This window comes from Lutjanus erythropterus, chromosome 17, assembly GCF_056507025.1.
Source record: "Lutjanus erythropterus isolate fLutEry1 chromosome 17, fLutEry1.hap2, whole genome shotgun sequence".
NCBI lineage: Eukaryota > Metazoa > Chordata > Actinopteri > Lutjaniformes > Lutjanidae > Lutjanus > Lutjanus erythropterus.
In genome coordinates, this window is record NC_139333.1 from 28209050 (window position 1) to 28236602 (window position 27553).

The following is a 27553-nucleotide window of genomic DNA, read 5'->3' on the forward strand; positions in this document are numbered from 1 at the left end:
GATTAGTTCTGATTCAAAAAGTCCCAAACTGATTCACTCTGCAGTTTCTCAGTTACGTCAGATTAATCCCACTGTTGCATAAACTTGAAAGCACCACTCAGACTTTTACTCATTTAACTCGTAACTGTTAGACAACTTATTTTTTTCAGTTCACGCATGGGTAGAGATGAAACGAAAAAATAACCGCAAAGATTATTGGGGTATTAAAGATCGGTATGACATCATTCATCTGAAAATCAAGATTAATCAGAGAATGTTTTTATTCCTAGACTGCACTAATATAAGATCCTGTACACTGAAAAACTGAATACTCAATTAATTGTAATAAGTTGTGAAAACTTAATTTACCGAAAATATTTGAGTTGGCTTAATCAATCATTTGAAATATAACTGTAATCAAAGAGTACTTGTAACGACCCCAAATATTTAAGATCTGATAAACTCCAACTAATGTTTTTTTCAGTATGAACTCAAAAAAATTGTGGCAACTGATTGCCTCAATTTTTTTTGAGAACTGCAAACTCAATAAGTAGAAGTGAAAACTTAAAATTTGCTCAGACGTTCTACCAACCCAAAATGTTGAGTGGGAGTAGAATCTTCCATCTTTTATGTTTATTAAACTCAAATTTCAATTAATATGAAATTATGTTTTTTTATACACTGTAAAAACAAAGTTTTACCAACTGCTGATTTTTTGTTGAGATGAGTTACTTTTCTTCTTTAGATAAATTTAAAGCTTTGAAACAAACTTAAAACACTGTATTTAAGAAAATATTGAATAAATGCATTGAAGTGAGAGTAAATGTTAAAATTTTAATATTTTCAATTAAAATTATTAAAATTTTCAGGCAATAAAAAAAGACATCAGGATCGCAGCTCACTGTGACCAATTCTTGAAAAATAAAGTTGTTTTAGTTTCTAAAACTCAAAGATTATCTAAAGAAGAAAAGTAAATGATCTCAACTAAAGATTATAGATCAGCAAAACTTTTTAAAGTTTATTTAAAAAATTTGATCTGGGCTCAAAACTGTATTGCATTGTGTTGCCTTGAAATTTTAAGTCAACTCAGCTATTTATTTATTTATTTTTGTTTACAGTGCACATAATATTCATTAATTTTAACTTATTGGAATGAGAAGGACGAATAAAAATTCTTGCTTTTGCAAGTTGCATTTACTAAAAATACTTGAGATGGCTTAATAGATCATTTTTATTTAAATATAATCAAATTGGACATTTAAATAACTCCACATATTTAAGCTCTCAAAACATTTAAGTCTATAACCTTAAAAACATTTGTGGCAATGATTGTCTCTTTTTTTTTTTTTTTTTTTTTTTGAGTACTGCAAATTTATTCAGGTTTACAGTGCAACAGATCTTGTAGGTAACTCAAATGAACTCCAAAGAGTTCAATAACTTGATGGTTATTCTGGGCACAGGCTCCATACGCTCTGTACAGTATGGATGGATGTAGAATGAAAGGAAGGCAGCTCTTCAGAGCCTCCACCTTGACGAAGTCTCCAAGGTCCCCCTCCTCCCTCTCCTCCTCCTCCTCACCTCCTCCTCTCCCTCCCCATGTGTTGTCACCACTCACTTACATCAAAGAGCAGCTGCAGGATCTCCATGACACTGGTTAGCATGGAGATGGCTGGTTCCCCTGGTGACGGCTCTGTGATGCTCAAGTGAAAGTCACCCTGTGGTACTGCGTTCACAGCGGTAGATTACCTCTGTTAAAGCAGCAGCGCATGCCTGCGGCGGTTTGGGTGGACTGTCCTTTAAACGTGCACTTGAACTGTTTCCATTCAAAGCCTCATTTCTGAATGTGACATGTAAATAAAGCATGAGATATTACGGCCTGCGTTCATTTATATTATGGTTAGAGTATTAAATGAAGGGTTAATATATAAGGTAGGTCAACTTTTTTTTCTTGTCCTTGAGCTCATGGTCATTTTTTTTTTCTATCAATGTGAATGAAGGAAATGGCTATATTTAATGCTGTTGTATGCTGTTGTGTTTTAGAGACTCGAGCCAGCTCATCAGAATCTTTTTACATGTTAGAGGTCTGATCTGATCCATCTCAGTGTTTTTTAGACTGGTGCAGGTATAAAGGCAATGTTCATTTAATGCTTCACACACACAGTGAGCTACATGTGTCACTGCCTTGTTAAAACTCACCAAGGAAATGTTGTTTGTGAGCTTCTCACTTTGGGAGGCAGAGAAGATGAAAATAAAAGTGTTTTGGAAGCTTAACTGTGTCTGAACATCATTTTGTGTAGAACGTAAAGAAGAACATTTACTTAGGCAACTGTAAAGATTAGGATTTTTAAAATGATGAGCATATAAAATACAGTGTTTTATTTCACAGTCAGTCTGTTTAAGATTGACTGCTTATATGTCTGTCTACAAGTTAGGACTCTGGGAGAGCACATATGTAGAACTGGGGAACATAGGACCCTTGGAACATATTAACTTTAGAACTTAGGATCCTACGAACACAGGACCTGGAGAACTTAAGACCATAAACATAGGACCTTGAGAAGTTAGGACCCTATGAACATAGGATGTTGGGAACTTAGGACCCTACAAACAGAGGACCTGGAGAACTTAAGACGCTATTAACATAGGACTTTGAGAAGTTAGGGCCCTACGAACATAGGACTTTGAGAAGTTAGGGCCCTATGAACACAGGACCTGGAGAACTTAGGACCCTACAAACACAGGATATTGAGAAGTTAGGACCATATGAACATAGAATGTTGGGAACTTAGGACCCTACAAACAGAGGACCTGGAAAACTTAAAACCCTACAAACATAGGACCTTTAGAAGTTAGGACCCTATAAACATAAGACCTTGAGAACTTAGGACCCTATGAACAGAGGACCTGGAGAACATCAGATCTTATGAACATAGGACTTTGAGAACTTAGGACCCTGGGAACTTAGGACCCTACAAACATCAGACCGTGGGAATTTAGGACCTTATGAACATAAAACCTTGAGAGCTTAGGACCTGGAGAACTTAGGACCCTATGTACATAGGACCTTGGGAAGTTAGAATCCTGGGAGAGCACATATGTAGAACTGAGGAACATAGGACCTTGGGAACTTGTCTCTAATTATACTCTGTCTAGTATTTTGATCATATATATTTAAATTAATTATTTCAATTTTAAATTTTTAGGAGGTTCTACAGCATCCGAATACTTGGCATGATTCCTAGAAATCCATGTTCAGTTTAAGGTGAAAACTCAATATATATACATATATATATATATAATATGTGTGTGTGTATGCAGAAATACACAAATACATATATCATGCACAAATATATCAAAAAGTATCTTGCTACAAATTACAAATACTTTCTCATTAAATGTATGAAAATAAAATACAAAATACTGGTATAACAAATGGATTTAATTACTGATAAATTACAAGTACTGCTAATCTCAAGTACAAGTACCTCAGCTTTATACTGTACCAGCGTACAGTACTTCAGTACTTGACAACCTCTACCACACCACTACCTGAAAAATTATTAAAACCTGAATGATTGCTGTCATAAACACATAAAATCGTATCGTATATATTGTTTAATTTGATAATTTTGTCGATTGTTAAACAGTTTTAACGTCTTTGAACGCCGCAGCAGGTGTAGCGTCCTTGAACGCGCCCTCGTTTCGTTATCACATCCGGGGAGTCTGGTGACGTCATGCAGGAAAGTACACATTCTCACGGTGCTGCATTGACCTGAAAACAAGCAGACTGAACACACCTGTACCGACAACAGCTCATGACACTGACATAGAATCACCAAGTAAGTGTCATAACGCGTCTTACCGACATCTCATCACCGAAACATTTATTAAAACGTCACCGAACGGCCGTCGAAGCCTTCATTTCCTAATACCAGAGAGCTAGCGACTGGCTCCGGCTATTTCCTGGAATGTATAGTCAGGGCTGCTGTTGATTGGCTACATTGTTGATATAGCGTTAGCTAGCTGTTAGCTATTGTAGGCAACGTAAAAAGAGTCATCTTTATATGTGTATTATTCATTTCTGCTACATTTAGTTAAGTATGTCTTGTGTTAGAATAGACGGGCCACGAAACGTCAGTTTGTCAAATATCGACATAATCTGACATTAGCTTGGCAGCTGATGGCCAGGATGTAGTCTGGTCCCTGTGCCTTATACTTCTGTTTGGGCAGGTAGAATCCAACAGAACGATCTGCTTGTGCCTTGAAAATAAATTCTATGTACATAGCTTTGTTGGTGTTTTGTTGCTGTCATGTTTAACGGTATTTCTACATTATTTTTTTGGTCCAGGTTGCGTTACGACAATGGAGAAACCTCCCTTCAGGCAGAACCAGAACTGCGGAGACTGGGAGCTGAAAGAGAGGCTGGGAATGGGCGGGTTTGCTCATGTTTACCTCTACCAACATCATGTGAGTTAAGAGTCACATAACCCTCATACTGCACACATGATGTGACACTAAACCTTATTTAGAAAGGAAGAAGCAGACAACCCCACTTCTTAGCCACTTCCTATTGGTATTAAAGGGATAGTTCACCCCAAAAATGAAATATTAGTCATTATCTACTCACCTTCATGCCAGTTGAAGGTTCAGTGTAGTTTAGTTCATGAAACACTGCTGGAGTTTCACAGTAAAACAGTATTGCAGAATCTCCCAAACAATGGAAGTGAATGGTGACCAGTTTTCAAATGTAAAAAAAAAAAACATATAAAAACATGAAATGCTCCATACTACTCGTTTGGTGTAATTCAAGTCTCCTAAAGCCCTGACATGTCATTCACTTGTGAGCGCACAACGTCCCACCACACGCACCCAGTTCAAATAGTGTGCACATGCACGTGAACGTGGCTCCAAGCCTAGGATCTACAGTGAAGATTTAGGCGATTAACGTTGTGTAAATGATGTCTTTCAGGTCAACTTGGCATAAATGGCAGCAAACAGACTGTAGCTGAAATTTTACCTTAAAGTGTGCATAGAATATGTCTCATTTTCAGAAAAAATACCAATCATTGGTGCGTAACCCTCTACCTGCACACCACAGTAACGCACATTAATTTTAATATCCTTAAATATTTATCATGGTAATGATCGCAAAAGCTCTATTGTCAGCGTGTGTGGTGGTATAATGCCCCACCTCTCCCTACCTGTTATATTGAGTTTTTCCTTTTCTCCTTCAATAATGGCAATTTTAACATAGAAATAGAATAATCCAGGCACCAATTAGTATTAAAGTATTGGCTCCAAAAGAAGAATAATTAAATTATTAAAACTTAATTTAGTCATTGTCCTCAGTGTTGCAGGACAGCAGAGAATAGCACTGTAACCATTTCCGCACAAATAACCGTCAATTTTAGATTTGTTTTCAAGTCCAGAAAAGTGTATGTGACTCCAGATCATTACTGAACCACAGTGGTGCTTCTGCCGTCTACTGAGTGGACAGACTGAACATGTTTAAACTGTCATATGTCAGTGAATAGTATCTTCAGTTCCCATAGTGCCAACCAGGCCTGGGAAGTAAAATGGTTACAGTTAAAACACCAATAAAATGTAATACAATAATTGTTTCACTTAAATGCATTTAATGCCATGAAAGTACATAAAAAGTATGCCCTGGCTCATCAACATCCTCTCATATAAATTTTGAATGGAGCGTACTGTCAGTGACACACAAACAGCCAATCATTTAACAGATTGTTTCTTCAGCTGCACCATTGAAATGTGACACAAAAGCAGAAACAGTATAGCATGACAAAAGTAATGCAGACAGTGAGGAAATAGTTAAAGGAAGTCCATAATAAAACATAATTAGGAAACGTGTTAGGTTGAAATAGTTGCTTCTCTGACAACAATTCTGCAGCCGGAGTGTCCTTTAAAATTTCAGCTCTGGGCCAGAATAACTGTTTTAGTTTCCCCATTTCACATTCATTAAAGTTCAAATTCAAGCAGAATGTTCGATAAATGAGTTGGTGTCTGTTTAAGAGTCGTAAGAAATCACTTTGTCATCCAGAGTTGCTCTTTGCAATGATTGCTCAGCATCATTCCTGTAAGGAGAAGCCAGATCCCGTTCCTTTAACGCAAAAATTTAATTGTCCATCTTCAGAGCCATCTTCTCGATCATTAGGACGCATTAGTGAAGAGCAAAGAGAAGGAAATACTGTCAGCGGTAGTTTTCTTATTCTGCCCAGTGAATGTGAAAAGCGTTGCCCTATGTCTGCAGCTGCCAGTGGATAATCACGAAACGCTTTTTTTGGAGTTTATTTATAAAGCACATTTAAAAACAACCAAAACTGACCAAAGTGCAGTACAGTAAATTAATGACAGTCAAGAAGTATAATACAACAAACAGTAAGATAGCAGCAGAGATAATACTAAACTATACTAAATACCACCCTGTGCACAAGTAAATAAATAGAGGAACACTTGAGAATATAAAAGATGAGAGAATAAAAGAGAGAATATGTTCTTAAGGACTCTCCAAAGCCTGAGAAAACATGTGGGTCTTATGGTTTGCCTTAAAAATGTCAACAGAAGGAGAACACTTAATTTAAAGTGTACAAAGAATGATATGTTAACTCACTCGATGCTCTGTGCAATGAGATGGAAGAAAATTGGTGCGTATTAGAGCTGCAACGATAAATCAAGTGTTAAGTTGATCGTTAACTATTTTGATTATTGATTAATTGCTTCGATTGTTTTTAAAGAAAAAAGTCAAAATTCTCTTAAATTAAATGTGGATATATTTCTGTTTCTTTACTCCTTTATGACAATAAACTGAATATCTTTGAGTTGTGGGTAAAACAAGACATGTTAGGACGTCATCTTAGGCTTTGGAAAACAGTTATTGACTTTTTTCACCCTTTTCTGCAACTATCAATCAATTAATTGAGAAAATAAACAACAAATTAATTGACTCTGAGAATTAGCTGCAGCCCTAGTGCATATATTGGTATTGACATGTGCAGCTAGCTAAAATGAGTTGGAAAATATCAGCATGTAGAAAATCAGCAGATATTTAATATTGTGCATCCTCAATTTTAAGAATAGCTTTATACTCAAGCAGTGGGCATTATTGATCACTTGACACAGAAACAGGACCCTCTGCTCAGATTTTGATGCTAAGCATCACTTTTCTTTTACCAATTACTGATAACATCTTATTTTCTTATATAACTGTTTCTCAGAGGGATGTTTGTCTCTTTCTGCTCTTTCAGCTGTCAGTCTAGTTGAGCCCTTGTACAGCGGTTTGTTCTCCATGTACAAAACATTATTTTTTTTTTATAAACCCTTCATACAAAATAACATCCATTTCTAAAGAGGACTTTGTACAACCTAGAAGCACAAAAGAGTTTTCAGAAATATAGAGTAGCACTCTCACCCATCTGACTGCACCACAGTGTGATTCCAAAACATGTGGGGGGGGGGCAGCGCCTCCAAACCCTCACACAAACAGCTATTTTTGGGTATGCTTTTATGTACTAATATAATAATGGATTTTCTGTTTGTCTTGTTTTGTAGGAAACAAATGAAAAACTAGCTGTGAAAATGTGCCGTCTGGAGCTCACACCAAGGAATAAGGACAGATGGAGCAGAGAAATCCAGATCATGAAAAAGTGACTATTTTTTTTTTTGCTTTTTCATCCAGTTCACACAGTTCATGTATATGATAAAATGATGCCACTTTTCACAGTTATTGTAAGTAATTAATTACCTAAAGGGAAGTGCAGACATTTAATCTGATGAAATCTGGCATCTGAAGTATTTTGCAGGCCTTGCAGGAGTGGATGACGGTGCAGAATCTGTGTCTGCATCATTAAATAATAATGTAGTTAAGTCTCCTCCTTCGCTCTCACTCAGGTTAAATCACATCAATGTTGTGACAGCCCGAGACGTCCCGGAAGAAATTATGCTCATAGCCTTAAACGATCTTCCACTGTTGGCCATGGAGTACTGCTCCAGGGGAGATCTGAGGAAGGTGAGCCTTGGAATATGTCCACAGTAAACCAGTTAAATGTAAAAATGCATCTGTTTTTTCTGTTTTGGTTTTCTATTCACACTAATGCTTGGTGCACAGTAGAGGATTTTCAAATCTTAGCTGATTTTGGAAACAGTCTAAACGATAGATTACCCAATTTTTAATATTTTAATCCTAAGAACACGTTGCCAGGGACTTGGATCTCACAGAAACTTTCGTGATCGGTTGCGACTTCAGCAAAAAAACAAACGTGCACCATCTGTCATCGTCAGCTGGTTGTACTTGTGTTTGCTATGTTTTGCTCTGGAAAAAAAAAGAAAAACCAGAAAACTGGATGAAGTCATGCCTGAGAGCACAGAATCAGCTTGGCTTATACATTTTGCAACGAGTGAGTTTTACACAAGATTGCAACATCCTGTTGGCGACACTTTCCTGTCAGCTTGCTCTCATTGCTTTTGTGGGTTTTCTTTCATACTACAGGATTACAAGTCACACATATAAAATACATGTTGGATATTTAGGATTTGAAGTTTGGGGACACTCTGATCCAGTCGCTAACATTAAGACTGTGTCTGTAAACATGTCAGGCTTTTTTGGGTAGATAATCCTCCCAGGATTGTTAGGAGAGACCCCAAATCTACACCATAATCTCTGCACTCCAAAAGCACCGTTTTTTCACCTGAAAGCGGTCTCCAGATTGGTTAAATGTTACACCACCCTCCTCACATTTTGGAGTAGATGATAAAAAAACATTTTGGGAAACGATGTGATTTTGTCAGACTTTGTGATTGTAAAATCGAGATTTGATCAAAGTTTTGGTGCAGCAGTGTAGGAAGGTAAAAGCTGCTGCTGGACTGTGTTGCTGGCTTTGATGCAGTTTTGCAGTTTATTAGCCAAAAAAAGAAAGAAGAGCGGATATCCCTTCTTTCTTATTCTTCAGGGTGTTTAAAGGGACAGTTCACCCTAAAATCAAAAGACATATTTCTCCTCTTATTTGTAGTGCTGTTTATCCATATATCTGATCCATCTGATGTGTCATATTTTAGACACTTAACTTCCTGCTTCCATTCCTTGTTAAATTTTTGTGGTGTTTTCATACTCCAACTCCTGTGTTTCTGGTTCTTCTCTAAGGATCGTGTTAGCAGTTTGAGTTGGCTTAGTAAACCCAGGCCTCAGTAGTCCTGACATATCAGTAGGTAGCTGGCATCGAGTGCTGTTCCCTGATTTTCCTTGAGTGCAGCGTATCAAGTGGTGTCACCATTCTGTCATGTGAAGGTAGATTTACTGCAGATCTGATAGAATTGTGTTTGTGTTGGTTACAGATGCTGAGCAAACCTGAAAACTGCTGCGGTTTGAAAGAGAGTGAAGTGCTTTCATTACTCAATGATGTTGGTATGTCCAGTTTTGTGCAGATTATTCATTCACATGTCTTTTAGAGCCTCTTATCATTCAGTTAAACAACTGTTTTCTGCTGTAGGATCTGGTATCCAGTACCTGCACGAGAACAAGATCATACACAGAGACCTTAAACCTGAAAACATAGTGCTGCAAGACATCAACGGAAAGGTGAGCCGCCACTTTGCGCTCTTGTGTGTGTTATGTTTGACTGTAATACTCTGCTTACATTGACTTGTACCTCTACAGCTGGTTCACAAGATCATTGACCTGGGCTACGCTAAAGATCTGGACCAGGGCAGTCTGTGCACCTCCTTCGTCGGCACGCTTCAGTACCTGGTGAGCACTAAAGCAAGCAAGCAAGCAAGGAATTATTCCTTTATCCTCAGATGTACCGAGCTCTATGTAATCTCCTAATAATATATTAAAATCCTGTAATCTTCTATCTGCTGTCATAAAATGATGAAATGTGAAAATGCTAAATAATTGTGTTGTTCTGTAACTGAAAAGAAAGTAAAAACTATATAATTGTTTGCTGTAAATTGAAAAATGGGGAAAAACTTCAGAGTCGATGGTATAATTGTATCAAACGCACCCTGTTCTTCTTCTCTGCAGGCGCCTGAGCTGTTTGAGAATAAGCCATACACTGTTACTGTGGACTACTGGAGCTTTGGCACAATGGTGTTTGAATGCAGTTGTGGCTTCCGTCCGTTCCTGCACAACCTTCAGCCTGTGCAGTGGTAAGTTCATCATGGCACGTTAAATTTTAACCAGGTTGTCGTTGTTTGCAGAATAAAAAAAGATATTGGAGCCTTTAATTAGCTCATAACTCAAAAACTTACCTGCAGTGGAGGTGCAGTGTAGGTCGAGACCTGAGGCAACAACTGGCAGTGAGGTGAAAGGAACAGGTGCACGCAGGTGTCCTGGACAAGTTAGCTTTTGTACTTTTGGCTGCTCACCAACTCAGTCAGCAGTTGTAGCGGCAGCAGAGGGTGTGACACATTTATGGTATTTAAAGCATTTAAGGTGCTTTAAAACCCTCAGCGTGAAATTGTGCGCTCCTTCTCTAGGTCATAACACAATCTGATATGAACACAGATCTAATACGCACATTTTTAGATTGACTGTGACGAACTCTCTGCAGAAACATAATCTAAGAATCTTCTCATTTTTCTTCCATATCAATATAATCTAGTGATAATTGTCTGTACAGCCATTGGCACACCACAAACAGGGACTGCTAAAAGCTAATTCAGCAAGCGTTTGAAGGTGCCAGTTTGGTGAAATCTAAACAAATCTAGGCTAAAAAGTGAACTGTCTCCATGTACATGTGTACACTGTATACTTTATGTTTAGATCCCACAAACCCCCCAAACAATAGAAACTGTAGTTCTAAAACATAGAGCAAGACAAAGAATAAAATTATGATTGACAACATTCATTAATATAAAGTTTTAATATATCATCATCTTGAAAACAGAGAGGCACAGAAGCATTTAGTCTTCAGCAGTGAAGAGCATTAAGAGCATATTCACACCCACACAGCTGTAGGATTTCTTCTGAAGTCAGATGAGTGTTGACAAATGTCACCACCTGATGTGTGCTCAGATCTCGAGAAGTCTTTCTTCATTTACACGAGATAAAACGTTTGGTGTGCAGTCAGACTACTGAAGTTAAATGTACCACAACGAACAGGCAGAATTTAAGACGCTGAAGCTGTATCACTTCTCACGATATTCCACATTGAATGGTCGATTACTTGGCTCAAATATGTATTGTCAGTTGTCAGTTTTCTTTTTTGACAATATGGGTGTAAACACAAGATTAATGCCCAATCAAAAGGCCCCAAATGAATGTCAAGAAGTTTTTTTTTAATAGATATTGCTTTTGTAAACACTATCCAATGGCTAAGTAATGCAGATTAAAATGTGAAAATAGCCAACTTTGCTGTCAGGTTCAGTGTAAAATTATGAATGACTTAAGTGTCAATCATATGCATCAGTGTTGATGGAAAAAAGATTAAGAGTACAGGCACACAATATCAAAGATAAACTGCACACTGCACAGACAGTTTTGCTGCCCTTCGCTTAGAAATGTGCACACAAGATGGAACAGATATAGACTCTGCGTCTCTTCAGTGTCACGTGAACGCTGCTGTCTCTCAAATGTGACGCTGATGTGACACTTGTGGTCTAGACGAGAGGTGAGCTGAGCAGCAAGATAAAGAGGGCAAGCAGGTGGAGCCAAATCTAAAAGTATTTTTGGTTTGATTTTTCAGCAAACTTATCTATGCCTGTGTGATCTGTGTAGAAAATCTTTTAAGTCTTGTAATGAAATGGTTTTAAGATGTAAAGCTATCTGACATTATCGTCTTGTCTCTTATCATCCACAGGGCCAGCAAAGTGAGGAATAAAGGTCCAAAAGACATCATGGCTGTAGAGGACCTGAATGGAGAAGTCAAGTTCTCCACCCACCTCCCGTACCCCAACAATCTGAGCAGGTTAGGACCCTGTGACTGCTGAAAATATATCATTTGAAACATTATTCATACAGGCTGTTGTCACAATTTTTTCTTCTTCCATGGGAGGGAAGTATCATCCTTGTTCATTGTTCTGTTCCCAGTATTTTGACAGCGTTTGGTTTCTCTCATTGAACGCATCTTTTAATTGCTGTTAAATAGGACACTGTTGGAGCCAATGGAGTCTCTGCTGCAGCTAATGCTGAAGTGGGATCCTGTCCAGAGAGGAGGCAAAGTCAACTCTGACACCAAGAAACCTCAGTGCTTTGAAGTGCTGGAGCAAATACTGAGTATGAAGGTGAGTTACTGGCAGACCCTTCAAAGTTTTGTCTTAAGATCCAGCCTTTTGTCACTGCTTTTGAGCCAGTTGTATTTGGATCAACCAGCATTTATATACTTATTTCTAAAATGCTGAGAAAGTGTTGATGGTTATCCTGTCACAGAGTTGTAGGATTTTGTTCTGATCTTCAGTGAACAATGGATAAAAAGTGAATCATTCCCGCTTTGTATTAACAGCTTTTCTCTGGTGTCTCTCTCCAGGTCGTCCACATCCTGAACATGACCACAGCTCAGGTTCATTCGTTCGAGTTGACTCCAGAGGAAAGTCTCCACAGTCTGCAGAAGCGCATTGAGGCCGAGACCAAGATTGAAGTGGTCAACCAGGAGCTGCTGCAGGAGACGGGAGTGTCACTGGATCCAAGGAAGCCCGCTGCACAGTGTGTCCTGGATGGAGTGGTGAGTTGACTCTTGTGCAGAGCTCCTGTGCAACAACATGTGGAAATAAATGAAAAAAAAAACAACTAAAAAGCCAGACTGACATTTACTCATCTTGTGACCTTTTGTTCCATCGCTCTCTCTTTTTCTCTTCTTTGCTTCCTCTGTCAGTGTCTTTTGTCTTCTCTTTCTTCTGCCATAATAATGATGATGCCTTTAAAAACAGGGTTTAGAAAGTGCTTTGATAGTGGCTGGGTATCATTTAAAAATTCATGATACCAGTACCCTTAAAGTGATACTGATACCAATGGTGTGTGACTTAGTGACATAAGGCGTTATGCACTTCTTTCGACCTGGCCACAAAAGGGGCGCAGACAGGGAATGATAAAGGTGCCATGCACCTTATTACGGGTCGGTGTAGCATTAAAATGATTTTAAAGCTATTATTTAAACCTAGAAAAGTTAAGTAATGTTGCTTTAAGATGTTGATCGTGTATTGGCAACGTCCCCAATCGGAGTCTTTGTTTTATTTTGTCATTACAGCCACTCTCTCTCTTGTCTCTCCTGGTTTTATTGCTAACATAACAAACAGCTTTTATGTTCGCATCTCCCACTGGAAAACCTTTGCAAAGACAGGAGTAGGTGTGAACAAGACTTGTCTCAGTGCTGACAAACTAAAATGATGCAAAAAAAAAAAAAAAAAAAAAGCTGTGTCTGCAGGTACTGTGATTCACTCACTGTATGTGCGTTGAGGGACTCTGAATCTCCTGACAGTGAAGTTATCTGCAGGCTGTGTAAGTGCTGGTTTTCTTCTCTCCTGTGTAGAGAGGCTGGGACAGCTACATCGTCTACCTGTTTGACAGGAGCATCACCACGTACTCTGGTCCCTTCAGTGCCAGACAGCTGCCTGATAAAGTCAACGCTATCGGTGAGTTTATTTTACGTTACACCTGCTAATTGTGAGACAGTGAAATGTTTGAATATATTTATCAGATCACAAGTTACACTCACTTTTTGAGAGTTTCCATCACGTTTCTTCCTGTGTCAGTGAGGATCGATGAACACCATCCTTAGTAACAAGTTACTCCACTAAAACTGCAGTATTTCCGATGTTCTCTGCTTCGTTTTAACATCACATTCTGCAGCTGTTATGGGTCTTGTTTTAACTTCACAGTGCAAGAGGCCAAGATACAGCTGCCTCTGGTTGTGTTGAAGAAGGTTTGGGGTGAAGCAGTGAGCTACATCTGCGGCCTGAAGGAGGACTACAGCCGGCTCTTCCAAGGACAGAGGGCTGCTATGTGAGTCACATGACGGGCGTCTGTAATCTGTATTTTTTTTTTTTACTACAAAACCATGGGGTATATTTGTATTCACCTGACAAAAGAATCAAGTATATCAATCAGTATTTTGTGTTTTTTCTCAGCACAAAAATATCTGTTTTAAAGCTGTTTACGAATGTTGATGTTGTAAACAAACCTTTAACAACATCAAAAAATTTAATAATTCAAATTTAGTTGCTGTTTAATGTTAGTTTGTTCATTAAAAGGCCTGTCAATCAATTTAAGACTGTTGGAAAGCCTTAATTTAAGAGTTTTGCTGGAAGGTAAGGCTGCCCTCTTGTTAAAGTTTGATGCTGATTGTGCCTTTAAAATGCCCCTCAACATGTCCTGTTTTTAAGCCCAGTGATGCCTCTAAATTAATATTAATATTATTATTATATTCTTCTTCTTTGTCATTTAAGTTTGGTAACTTGGTAGAGGAGTGATGCATTAAATTGGCGGATGAATTAGAAAAAGCACAGAAGATGCCATGGCTGCAAATTAAGGACATTTTCTGTGCTTGAAATCACTGAGGCAGAATCTTCTGAGGGTTTGTTTTTTGCTGGAGGGAAGGCAGCATATTTATGTGCATCCTATATGGACAGAAATAAGATCACAGATAGATTTGTATACAGGATATGTTAAGTTTACAGAATCGTGTCTCTTATAACACTAGAGTTTACATTTTCTTTCTTTAGGGTTTGAAAACTATTAAAAAGCGCTGAATGTAGTTTAATCAAAAAAGTCTTAAGGAGGTATTTAAAAAGTCTTAAATTTAATTTAAATTTCCTCTTGCCTGCAGAGGGCTGTGATGTGAGTAATAAAACACTTGGGTATCTGATCTGTGCTGCAGGAATCTGTTCAGTCCTGTGTTTTTGTGGCGTTTCAGACCTGCAGTAAACACTGTCACCACTGCAGCTGCAGCAGCTATAAAGCTCTTCGACTCATGATGTGCAAGTGTTGATTAGCAAAAAACTTACATGAACTTAAATTTATCATTTTCAGTTTGCCAATCCATCCATCCACTTTCTGCTGCCTGTCTGGATCCATCTCATGTTAATGTATTTGATTATATCATTAGGAATTCTTGTTACATACTGCTGGGAAGTAAGGCTGTGCAATATGACCAAAGTAACATAATTCAATATAGATTATTTTTATATCTAGATAACATACTGAAAATCAGCCCAGTTTTCCATCAGATACTAAACTTATGCTTAAATTTAATTGGTGGTCTCTGCAGAAACCCTTCTGTATAATTCCTCTGCAACTGTACATCAACATTTCGAGCTTTTGATTGAATATTGGGAGTAATATTTACTTGTCAGCTGTATTTTAATTACAGTAGAACCATTTTTATTGTACATAATGCCCAGCCAATCTCATGCAAGGTACTTTATTTGAATAGGTAATCCTGCAGGAGATAGACTGTTGCCTCTGCGGACCCTCCTGGCTCTAAAAGCTTTGTTTTTTGAATGATAATTTCCTCTCGCACTGTGGGCCTTGTCACTGTTACCTCCCACTGCATGCACAGCCATGTGTTTGATACACACCAGCTGCTACAGGTGCTTCTAACATCGCTTCACACCTGCAGATGCTAGGATTCGCTTGATGGGACACAGCGGAGAGATTAAACCTGTAGTGGTGCGTCCTCTTCCCTCCAAACCTTCGTAACTCTTAATCATCTCTTTCCTCTTCCTCCTCCAGGTTGAGTCTCCTGCGCTACAACACCAACCTTACCAGGTGTAAGAACAGCATGTTTGGCTTCTCTCAGCAGCTGAAGGCAAAGCTGGACTTCTTCAAGAGCAGCATCCAGTACGACCTGGAGAAATACAGCGATCAGATGCACTATGGCATATGTGAGTGTTTACCGGCAGCTGTTTGTTTTGATACTTGACCCTCTGAAGTAGAACGTTTGCATATGGGAACATTACATCTTATATTTATAGCACTGAGCAAGATGTTGTTTGTTTTGATGAGCTGTCCATGTTTGTCCGCAGCCTCTGAGAAGATGCTGAAAGCCTGGCAGGAGAACGAGGAGAGAGCTGCTGCGTTTGCACAGGTAATGAATGTTTCTTTAAAAAAAAGAAAATGATAAATTTCCACGCACTAAATCTATGCAGTATTTTGCTTTATTTTGTGCTTTCAGTCATTGTCAGAGTATAAATGTAGCTAACTGATGAATGATGAAGGTCTGATACACTGAAAGCTCAAAATATAAAGTAACACTGGTCTCATCAATGCTTCCATATATATTTAAAAGATAAAGATTCTTATGGTGGCAGTCATATGATGATTCCTGGTTTGTCCTGCAGGTGGCAGAGGTGAGCCATTTGGATGATGAGATCATGGCTCTGCACTCTGAAATAGTTGAGCTACAGAGGAGCCCGTATGCTCGACGCCAAGGAGACAAGATGGAGCAGCTGTGAGTGTTAATTAATGGAGTCTGACCTGCCAATATGTCTCATGTTTTGATTTGAAGGACAGAGGCGATGATGTGATACTTTCTGCAGTTGTGTTTGCTAAAGCTAAAGCCTGATGATTTGTAAACAAGCTGTGCATAATAATGTGATTTAATAATAATGCACAGCTATAATAATGTGTGACTGTCACCAGGTCCAAATTGCTCTTTGTTTTGAAATAGAAAGAACGAAAGGATTCTGCACAGTATCGATCACTTCTACTCACTTTATTAACAACGTAAACGTCTTCAGACCAAATCAGTGAATCATTCTGAGAAGTTTGCAGCACAGACAGACTGCAAGGATGTTTCAAAAAAAGTTCTCCATCTGGACTTGAACCAAGGATGCTGTGATTACATGGCGAGCGCCAGTTGGACACAGCCGACATGCATCTTCTCAGAAATATAACTAAATCTCAGGGCCTCAGAGATGCCATGTGGGGACTGTGATAACTAGGTTGAGTAAAAAGTGATGTTACCAGTATCCTTAAAGTGATACTGATATCAGAGGAGCACTTGGCTGCCAGCAAAACCATATAAATAGTCATGTTTTTCTAGATCTGGGAATAAAAAGGATCAGTTGCAGGTATTGTTTGATTGGAGAAGTTTCGATACTACTTGGTACTACGTTATTTCGATCGAAGTACTCGATATCGAGTACAGATACCAAGTCCTAGCAAAAACTAGCCTGTTTGTGTTTTCTCCTAAAAGTTTCTGATGCTGGTGGAGATTGTTGATAATGAAGACTTGAAGCAAGTTTTAAAAAATGTCTCAATTATCTTCAAAATACAAAGCCATCTCCACCACAAACCCCACCTTTCATCACATTAAATGACAAAGTAAAATGCATAAAATAGTCCCGTATTCAGTAATGTAGCAAAGCGGTCACTCATATCACAAAGTAAATGAAAGAATGTAAACCGAGTCACTATGGGAAATAAAATTAAAGCATGAAACAGCCTGATCTGTCTGTCCTAAGCAGCCATATTTAGCTGTTGGCCATAAATCTGAAGCCACATTAATTCACATCCATCAGGCTACCATGAAAAGTTTCCTCAGGTCAACTCTGATTTTTCATACTTTTTTTTTCTGTAAATCCTGGGAATTTTTGTTATATCATCCACTGGATTGAGCAGTGACTCTGGTATCACTTCCACAGTGGACGCCCAACAGTGTTTTAAACCTGCTGCGTCAGACACTAATCTGCTGTTTAAAAGACCACTGGTAGAGCCTCACAGCTCAGTCTGTTTAATATTTAAACCTGACTTTATTTATTTTATTGCAGAGAAGAAAAGGCCATTGAGCTCTACAAGCAACTGAAGATGAAATGCAAAAGTAAGAAACATTTTAATCAAGTCAGAGTATTGTATCACAATGGCTCTCAAACTAATTACTTGCTTATTCCTCAAATATCAAAGCAGAAATCAAATGAATATATGTTTTCAGTTAATCTGATGCTAATGTTTCAGCACCTGAGCCTGATGTGAGCAGCGACAGCTCTGAGATGGTGAAGGCCATCATTCAGACTGTCCAGAACCAAGACAAGGTCCTCAAAGACCTGTACACCCACCTCAGGTAAGAGTCCAACACCCCGCAAGGATGTTCTCTGTTTTATCCTGCTGGGAGTATCAGACCTGTGGGCTGAGTTCTATATTTAGTTTAAACTCTATATTTGGATTTCTGTCTTTCTTTAATATGAAAACACCACTGTTAGGTACTTCAAAGAGGCACAGTACTCAGACTGTATGTTAACGTCTGACCTGTTGTGACTCCTCCCAACAGTAAGATCCTGATCAGCAAACAGAAGATCATTGACTTGTTTCCACGAATAGAGAAAACTCTGGAGAGCATTAAGGATGCTGACAACACGGTGATGCAGATGCAGATCAAGAGACAGAGAGAGTTCTGGCATTTACTGAAGATCGCCTGTGTAAGTAGCTCTGCACTGTTTATTTATACTGGCTGTGTCAATACAAAAATCTCTGGCTCCACATTTGATCATTCTGCTGTAAAGGAAAAAAAAGCTCTGGCTTGTTTGTGTTTCTTTAAACCTATCAGAGCTGCCTTGGGCTGTGCTAAGGATGCAGCAAGCGTACCTGCAAAATTATGATGGAGGAAACTTGTTTTGGTGGAACGTTTGCACGTCAGGAGGCGAGCTCTGGCATTAAAATGACTACATCACTGCAAAAGAAAAGCTAACAGCTCTTAGCTTGTTTACATTCATGACAGAAACTTTGAAAACACAGAAAGTGGATGCTGCAATGTGGTCTGAAACAAGTCGTTTCAATCTCTCAAAATCTCCCAAATGATATAGTTCCTCCTTTTGTTGACTTTCGAGACGTGTTCCCAGGAGAATATTGTGTTTTTCTAGATACAGAGTTTTCCCAAACACCTGTTTGTTTCTTTTATTTAAATCTAGTTTAGTTCTTTCTAGTGCGAAGTATGATGTATTAGCGCTCAGGAATCACATTTTTAGAGCTGCAACTAATGATTATTTTCATAGTCGAATTGGTCCTGTATTTTCTCAATTAATCAATAATAGTTGTTTGTTTTACAATGTCAGAAAATTTTGTCAGTTTTTTTGTCAGTGTTTCCCAAAGCCCAGGATGACATCCTCAAACGTCTCAGTTTGCTCACAACCCAAATATATTCAGTTTACTGTCAGAGAGGAGCAAAGAAAGTAAAATTCACATTTAAGAAGCAGAAATCAGAGAATTTGGACATTTTTTCTTTATTCAAAAATGGCTCAGAATGATTGATCGTAGTATTTCCACACAGTTTTTTAGGGTACATATGTTATCAGTGAGGCCTCTGTATGCTTTGTTTTAATTCTCAGTACCAGCAGTAATCTGCTGTAATTTAATAAAACCATGTCACACGCTGTCCTAAGGCTGCAAATAATGATTGTTTTCATTATCTGCCTCTCTGCGGATTATTTTCTTGATGAACTGATTAAGCGTTTGGTTTACAGAATGTCACAAAATAATGAAAAATGTCAGTCACAATTATTTAAAGGCCGAGGCGATGCCTTCAGATTGTTTGTTTTGTCTGACCAGCAGTTTATAAAACATGAAAAGATTAAGTTTGCTGTCACATAAGGCAAAGCAAAGCCTCACAGTTTAGGTGCTAGAAGTTGGTGATATTTGATTATTACAGCTGTGCACTAACTGTCAGTCCTGTGGTACTTTCTGTCCTCTGCTATTCTAAATTACCAAGAGCACAGACAGTTGGAGGAGTGGCTGCCTGCATTCCTTTTGCAGAAGAAAGACAGATTGTTTGTTATTGCTGCACGCAGGAGTATGATCTCTCATTCTCCGTTTCTCCCCTGCAGGCTCAAAACTCATCGAGGAACTCGATAGCAGCCAGTCCCGAGTCCTCCAACCTGCTGCAAGTGTCTCAGTGGTCACAGTCGGCACAACCTGTCAGCTCCCCACATCCTCTAACATCCCTGCCCGGGCCAAATGACAGGTAACTGATTGATTCATTCATTCATTCAGAGCAATCATAAGTCACATGATTCCTCTGTCAGTGCCTTTTTTTTTTTTTTTGAAGGTATTTACCACCTTGGCCCTTTTCATGATTAACTGTGTGAAAACAAATCTCCACAAATTGATCTAATCTCAGTACAAACAGAGAACACAAAATGATTTCTTGCATAAATGTTAAGCCCGTTCAAGTCAATATTTAGTGGAAGCACTGTGACAGTCCAAATTCAATATTCACTCTCCTCCACTTGCTCTTTTTTTAGGGCATAAAATTAGCACCAGGCACCATCCAATTGCTGGTAAAAAAGTAAAATCAGTAAAGTGCCTTATAGTTGTGCTTCACTCACCAGCCAAAAAAAACAAAGGTAATCTATTGAGTGGCTGGTGGACAAAAAGGTAATTTTACATTCTTCCTGAGGGAAATATCTGGGTCTTCATCTGCTCAATGCTCCACTGTGTTCACCGTCCAGATGATAACTGTGTCTGTTCAGTGTTTGGTGCTGAGCAGGTCGTGTACAATGAGTTTTTAGTGATTTTTTTCAGTGGAAACAGTTGCCTGTTGTGCCTGTCAACTAAATTTACTGTAAAACTCAAACAATGCACTAAAAATTCACCATGACGCTCACTGGAGCTGTGGGAGTCTGTCAGTATTTTTTATTTTTGCTTGTTTCCTTGTTCATAAAATATGAAAAAAGTCACAGAGTTCAGCACTTCATCATTACTGTTTGACCTTTTTTATAACCCGAAGAAAGAAGAACATTATTACTTGTTCAGTGCTTTGTTGTATATTCCTTTGGGAAGAGCAGTTGACCCGATTGTGTTCATGTGTAAATACTTCTATACATGCTTTTGTAGGTCAGTGCGTTTCCTCCCCCAGTAAAATACTAAACACACAGTACATATGATAGAAGTCTGATGTGATTAAATTGTGGTTAACAATCTCTGTGTGTGTTTCCCCCCTCAGTGATGCTGCACCGCGGCTGCTGCAGGAGAACCAGAAGTACCTCAGTCAGCTGACCAGCCTGATGCAGGAGGCTGCAGACGAACAGACCAAAAGCATAGTGGTGAGTTCACTTGTTTGCAGTTGTCCTGGACCTTTGAAACCTGACCTTTGGTTATTGAAAAGTAAAAGCAGCCTTCAAAATACCTCTAAAGTCTTAAACCTTAATAGCAAGTTTACTAGTAAAAACACAGGAAAGTGGTCTGAATGTCAGATGTCTGCCAGTGTTAGAAATGTACAGAACTTCTAATGGCAGAGAGGTAAACAACACTTAATATTTATAGTTTTAATGACGAAAAATGTCTACTTCTGGTCAGTCTGCACTTTGACGAACAAAAGAATGAGCCTCAGTTGTTCCTACTTGAATATATGAGATTAATACAGATTTATTGAGTATCTCTCTCACGTCATACAGAATCAGCTAGGCACCAGATAACATGAGCAACTTCCAGTCATGTCGTATCTTAATGAATAAAACCAAAGCTGTTCGGATAAGGCCTGAGATATCTGTTGCTCCAGGCACCCAGAGTCTGCAGTGCCACGACTGAAGGACAGTGATTCCTGTATTATTTGCTGCCTGTTCAGTGCTTAATGCATTAAGATGAGCTAAAAGCCCTTTTTAAACAGAGATCCAGTAGTACTGCTGTTTAAAAAAAAAAAAATGCTGGCTTTGTTTTTTTTACACTGACCCAAACAATGCAGCTCCCTAACATACAGCGAGTGGGCGAACCTGAGCAGCAAGAGCATGGAAAATTGTCCAGATACACTACAAGGTTCACAGAGATGCTGCAGCAGTGCCACTTTTTCTCTTCATATCCTAACAGTGAATTTTAACAGAACAGTCTGTGTAGCTCTATACGTGTTGTTTTAGTCTGGTGTTTGGCTGCACTGTGTACAAGGAGTTCACAGTTTCAGGATTTAACCTGTTTTGCTGCACCCTGAGCACCGATCAGCTGAGCGGACAGAACGAACTAGATGTTATTATGCATTTTTTTAAGTAGTTAGTTGTCAGTTAGTGGCTGTTGGCTACTGAAAGCAGTTTGGTGACAGATCTTGAAGAAACTGACACAAGTGTCTGCAGCACTTGTTGCATCTGATCAGGTAGAGACAGGACGAACAGGAGGTGTCTTGTACAGCGATGATTCAGGGCTCATTACTGTGTCGCACACCTTTTAATGGACTAAATGGACAAAGTACACAGAGTAGGATACAACCACAGCAGTTTTCTCCCCGCTCTGGCGCGGATGCATGAGTCAGAAAGTAGCTACAGAAGTTTGATATCCAGTCCTGTTTGCTTCTGACTTATCCTTCATTACACACAGCAGTATGTCTCATGATTACCTTGATCTCGCTGAAGTTGGGAATGTGTCCTTCACCCGTTGCCTCCGCACTTGCAGAACGTGTAGAACGTGCATGCGTTTGGTATAAAAGCACTGAGGCAGCTGCTGATAAAAGACACAATAGTTTTGACATTAAAAAAGCCTGTACGCCCACGTTTTTGTTGGAATTTTCAACAAATGCGGCAGCCGAAAATACAAAGGCGAAGGGAAAACCCTGTACACATGCCTGGGCATACATGTTAATTACAGGGAGTGTTCGTAAAAGTCATTTTCATTAATTTCCCATCATCTTAAGTCCACCGTTTTTCAAACACATCTACCATATTCCTGACTTTGTGAGTCGCTTTCTCTCTGAGTTGTACTTGTTGAATTGTATTTCTCCGTGTAACTAAATCTGGAGGTGTGTGTTTTTTTTCTCCATCCTTTCATTATTTGCTTCAGTGCTGCGATTCTGAGGATTCTGAATAAATGATTTTCATCTTCACTGAGACCCTTTGGAGCTTTTCCAAGTATAACATGCTCTGCTTTTTTCTTTTTTTTAAAAGCCTAAGCCTTTGCATGAATTAAAAATATGTAAATACTTGGCATTACTTTCTCTGCAGTTCCTTCAGCACTGAGAGCTTGAACTTCTTTTACATTTAATAATAATTCCCATTACATTCTAACTTCTACTACTGTACATTTGTTACAAAAACTGAGCAGAATATCAGTAGTTAGAGTAATCTTACCGACCTGTGATCGGTCATCACAGGCTAGATTTTCTTTAGTCTGAAAACAGCCAAGAGGAGGAGCAGAAATCTGGTTCTCTCTCAGACCACTTGAACTACATTAAGCTTAAAGGTTATTATAGAACTTCTTTAATTCTCTTAATCCCTCGGTTTTCCCTCCCTCAAGGACCAAGACTGGAGCTGGACGAAATACGAGACTTTAACGACAAAATTAAAAAAGAGAAACGCGTGAGCGGTGTGTCGCATCCTCCATCCCTGCCTGTGCTCCGAGTAACACTAAAGACTGTAAGCTGTTGTTGTTCACGCAGCAGAGTGGCGTCACACGTTGTACAGTTGTACATGGACTCGGGATCGTCTCTCCTGATCTTCTTTGGAAAAAAAAAAAGAAAGAAAAAATGACGGAGCTCAGTGGTGTCTGTCCACTCCCATCGTCCCACATGGTGGAAAGTTTGATCAATGAATATTCTTGTTTTTATATGAGAAGACAACGAAGCTGTGTCACTCGACTTTTTTTTTTTCCCTTTTGCTGCACAGTATTTACCATAATCCATAAAAACTCATTTCTACTGTTATTGCAGAACTGTAGCACCAGATTTTTGGGGACGGGGGTTTGAGGTGGATTTATCACATGCGGGAGAGTATTGGACAGAAACATGGGAACCAGTTCAAACTTGTGACATACAAGGAAAACACAGGAAGCGGTCGGGGGTGGGGCGGGCGGGTCGAGGAGGAAATTACAATCAAACAAACAGCACTTTGATACTCCCATGTATCCTCTCTGTAAAGAGCTGCGTCGTTCCAGATGAAACGTTCCAGGCTGCCAAAACTGTCGCAGGATTTACAGTCAAGACAAGACGAGAAACTGTCACTCATGATCAATTTGATATATTTTACTATACACAGTCTGGGGTTTAGATTCTATGTAAATGTCAGTTTGATTTAAGTCTTTCTTTAATAATAAAGTGTTATATATCATAGGCAGGAGTCTTTTGTCATGATATATGTGACAGACGTGGCTGGCCATTATGTTTATACAATGTCTATACTGTACATCTGTCTTTTTAATTGTCTCCGAGATATAACGGTTGTCTCATTTGTGTGCACATAATATTTCACTGAATGGTTTGTGCCGCGTTCATGTCACGCAGAGCTGAAATGTTGAGTTTCCTTCCAAATTTAAGGTTTTCAACAAAATCTACAGCAAAAGAAAACGCAAATGGCCGCACGTTTCCATACACTTTTGTGAAGCAGAGGCGGGAACGAGTCGTTGTTTTGTAAGTGTTTGTCTTTGCAGTCACGTCCCAAGTCAAGACAGGCAAGTCCCAAGTGCTTAACTTTGAGTTTTGAGTCCTAAACGAGTCATTTTAACAGGCTCTTCATTGTGAAGCTTCAAATGTCGGCAAAGTTGGAAGTTGTTGCATCACTGTTTTTCTGTTAGTGTTACTGCTTTACAATAAGACTATTTGTAAATGGTTTATAATTAGTTAATTAGGTTGTTAACGTTTTATAAATCATTAACAGGTTATTACAACACATTAGATAAAAAAAGGCAACAGTGACTTGCTTATTAAATTTATTAAATAGCTTACTTCATCTTCTCCATCAGCAACATTTATATAAAAAAAATAAATCAAATTACAACATTCATGCACTAAGGCTTTGACAGTATGTTTTACCTTAACATTTTCAGCTTGCACTGTTTTACACGTCACAGTTATAGATGGCAGTGAGTCTTCACTCAATCGTGACTGGTTGTATCCTTTACAAGAAGGCTCCTGTTGTAAGTAACTCATTAGTAAGATTAATTAGCTGAAGCAGTAAGTCGATCTTGCCATGTATGAAGTCTGTGAGAACTTGTTTATCAGTGTTTACAACCTAATTAATAACCATTTATAAACCTCTTTTAAGGGTAGTCTAATTGTAAAGTGGTACTGAATTTGTTTGTCGTGTCCACCGAATAGTTTTCGTACACAAAGGAAATAATTAACAAAACGTTGTCACTCTCTCCTGCGTTTTGATTGGACGCTGTCGGATCGGTTCAAACGAAGTGGATCTGGTGAATTAAGTATAATGAACAGAGTCTACATTAGTTGATTCAGTAAATGAAGAGAAACGAATCGATTCATGGACGCTTTTTAAATAACAGACTTATTAATGTTCGGTTTTGGGAGAAGATATCAAGTAATTGTGAGTAAAGTCAGGAGTCTTTGGTGCTAAAAGTTCAAGTTGAGTTGTGAGACCTTTTTGATTTTTGTCAGGTCGAAGCTAAAGTCCAAACCTCTGCTCTGATGTCAATATAAAGAGTTGTGTGGTGCTACTTTTCCAACGAGGTGCCGTTAAACCATTGCAGAAGAAGAGTAGCAAACAAAATGATGTAATTTTAAAAGTTCCCAGTCAAACCTCAAGTGAATGAAAATCGTGTGGAAATCATAGTGGAAATATGACAGTTCAGTTTTTATTTAATCAGTCAATTTTGTGATTAAAATAAATGGGCAAGTCACTGTTTTCAGCCTAAATAGCCAACATTCAATGTGAAAATTTGCTTCATTTCTTTGTCTTTTATGACCATAAATTGAATATCTTTTAGTTTTGGACTGCTGCTTGGACAAAATGAGCTGTTTTTAGATGTTACCATGTGCTCTAAGAAAAGATTTCATAAGAATTCTGATGTTTGAGAAAAAGAATGAATCAGTTAATCAAGAAAATGATCAACAGGTTAATCACTAAAAAAGTTTTTCTGCTGCCCTAAATGTCATTTGGGGAGTTACAGTTAGAACCAGTTCCCATCCTTCATAATGAGCCAAAATCAGTTGTTGAAGGTAATTAAACCCTCGCTAGGGCTGCAAGTGACAAATATTTTCTTTGTCGATTATTTTCTTAATTAATTGATTGGTTGTTTGGTCAATAAATGGTGAAAAATGGCGAACACTGTTTCTGTTTTGTCCGCAACCTGAAGATATTAAGTTAGAAGCTGAAATCACATCCTTGCAGCTGTAACCGTCACACAACCAGTTCTGCAGTTATTTAACTATTTTGAGTGATCTGATGATGCACATTGACCTTGAATATTATTTTTTGTTGCCATTTACATTTTGGTGATTATCTTCTCGTGGTTTGTGTTATAAAATGTCAGAAAATATTGAATATTTCCAGAGCTCAAGGTGACATGTTCCCATTTCATTTTTACAACCAACAGTCTGAAATCTAAACATATACAACTTAAAATCATATAAAACAACAAAAAGCAACAAATCATCTGATTTAAGAAGCTGTGACCAGAGAACATTTTGTCTTTTTTGCTTGAAAAATCACTGAAACAGTCAGTTGCAGATTAGTTAACTGCTCCTTTCAGCTCTAGCTGTAAACATGGGATTGTTTGTCCTATACGACATGAACGTGGCATAAATGTGGAGATGTGACACCGCCTGGTTTCAATAAACCATCGTAGCACAGTTTGCATCTTTGACCATCGATCTGTAGTGAAACAAACGTGAATTATTTGATCTGAGTGCAGAGATGCTCACAAGAAACCAGGATAGTAAATGGTTGAATGTACTGCAGTTACACTGTTAGGTTGTAGCTGAATCGGGCCAGACAGAAATAAACCTTCTGAGTTGTATTTATGAAGTTGAAGTGCAATGGAAAAGATATTTGTTTTTGTATTTAAGTAACTCAGTTCTCTTTCCATTCAAGTATTTGTTTCCATCTGATGGTTTAAATTTGTCTCTGAATGTTTAATTTTTGGAGATTTCATTGTATAAAGATCAAATGTTTGCCTGGTAATGAAATAAAATGACTTTGGCATGATTCTAATGTTGATGACTCTGCTTTCATTATATTATATTTTATAGACTCATTGTGTGTTTTTTGTTAATGTAAAATCTTCATCTGAAAAGTAATCTGTAACTAAATCTGTCAGATAAATGTAGCTTAGAAATAGAACAATACTTCACTCTGAAATGTGGTGAAGTACAAATATAAAATAATATCATGTATCTCTGAGTTGTACTTAAGATCAATCAGCAGCAATACTACTTGTGTGAAGTGCTAATTAACAAATCTTAGCATGCTAGTGTGTTAAACATTAAACATGCTAAACAGAGACTGACCATTGTTCTGAAATAACCATAGTCCGAAAAAGTGTAGTTGGACTGAAAACAAACGGTCATCGCTCCGGAAGCCTGTTGGTCCATGAATACTCACTCCACTCCCTGTTAGTCCAGCGACTGCTGGCCCTGTCCATGGTGCTGAATCGGCGGGGATTTTGCCCCTAATAGGCTGAATCCCAAGTTGTTAAATGTGGGCTGATCAAAAATTCAGTCAGGGCTGAAGAAAGATAAAGATCGCCTATTAAGGGCAGTAGTTTACAGTCTTTCTTTTTTATTAGTTCGTAGCTATTAAGGTTGGGGTTATTTTTTGGAACAGTTTACCTTCAGAGCAATTGGAGTTCGTTTTTGGGGTAACAGACTGTAGGACAAGTGGGCTTTCAGTCCAGTGGAACATTTTTCAAACTATTTTGGGACTGTTTCAGGGTAACAGGCCATTGGAACAATGGCATGGCACCTGCTAAACATCAGCATGTTAG

The 27553-nt window shown here is 38.5% G+C and overlaps 1 protein-coding gene across 1 annotated transcript; it reads left to right on the forward strand.

The window, feature by feature from the left end:
* The first annotated feature begins 3695 nt into the window (after positions 1 to 3695).
* LOC146312394 (inhibitor of nuclear factor kappa-B kinase subunit alpha-like) lies at positions 3696 to 26775 on the forward strand. Its single transcript, XM_084740260.1, has 22 exons — positions 3696 to 3818; positions 4328 to 4446; positions 7552 to 7646; positions 7891 to 8008; positions 9331 to 9400; positions 9486 to 9574; positions 9653 to 9742; positions 10019 to 10143; positions 11796 to 11903; positions 12084 to 12219; positions 12462 to 12656; positions 13461 to 13563; positions 13810 to 13933; positions 15662 to 15813; positions 15955 to 16016; positions 16270 to 16379; positions 17701 to 17750; positions 17885 to 17990; positions 18198 to 18345; positions 19747 to 19883; positions 20865 to 20964; positions 23135 to 26775. The coding sequence occupies exons 2-22, from the start codon at positions 4342 to 4344 to the stop codon at positions 23198 to 23200; spliced, it is 2289 nt and encodes a 762-aa protein (XP_084596386.1). The 5' UTR covers positions 3696 to 3818; positions 4328 to 4341; the 3' UTR covers positions 23201 to 26775.
* Positions 26776 to 27553: the final 778 nt, after the last annotated feature.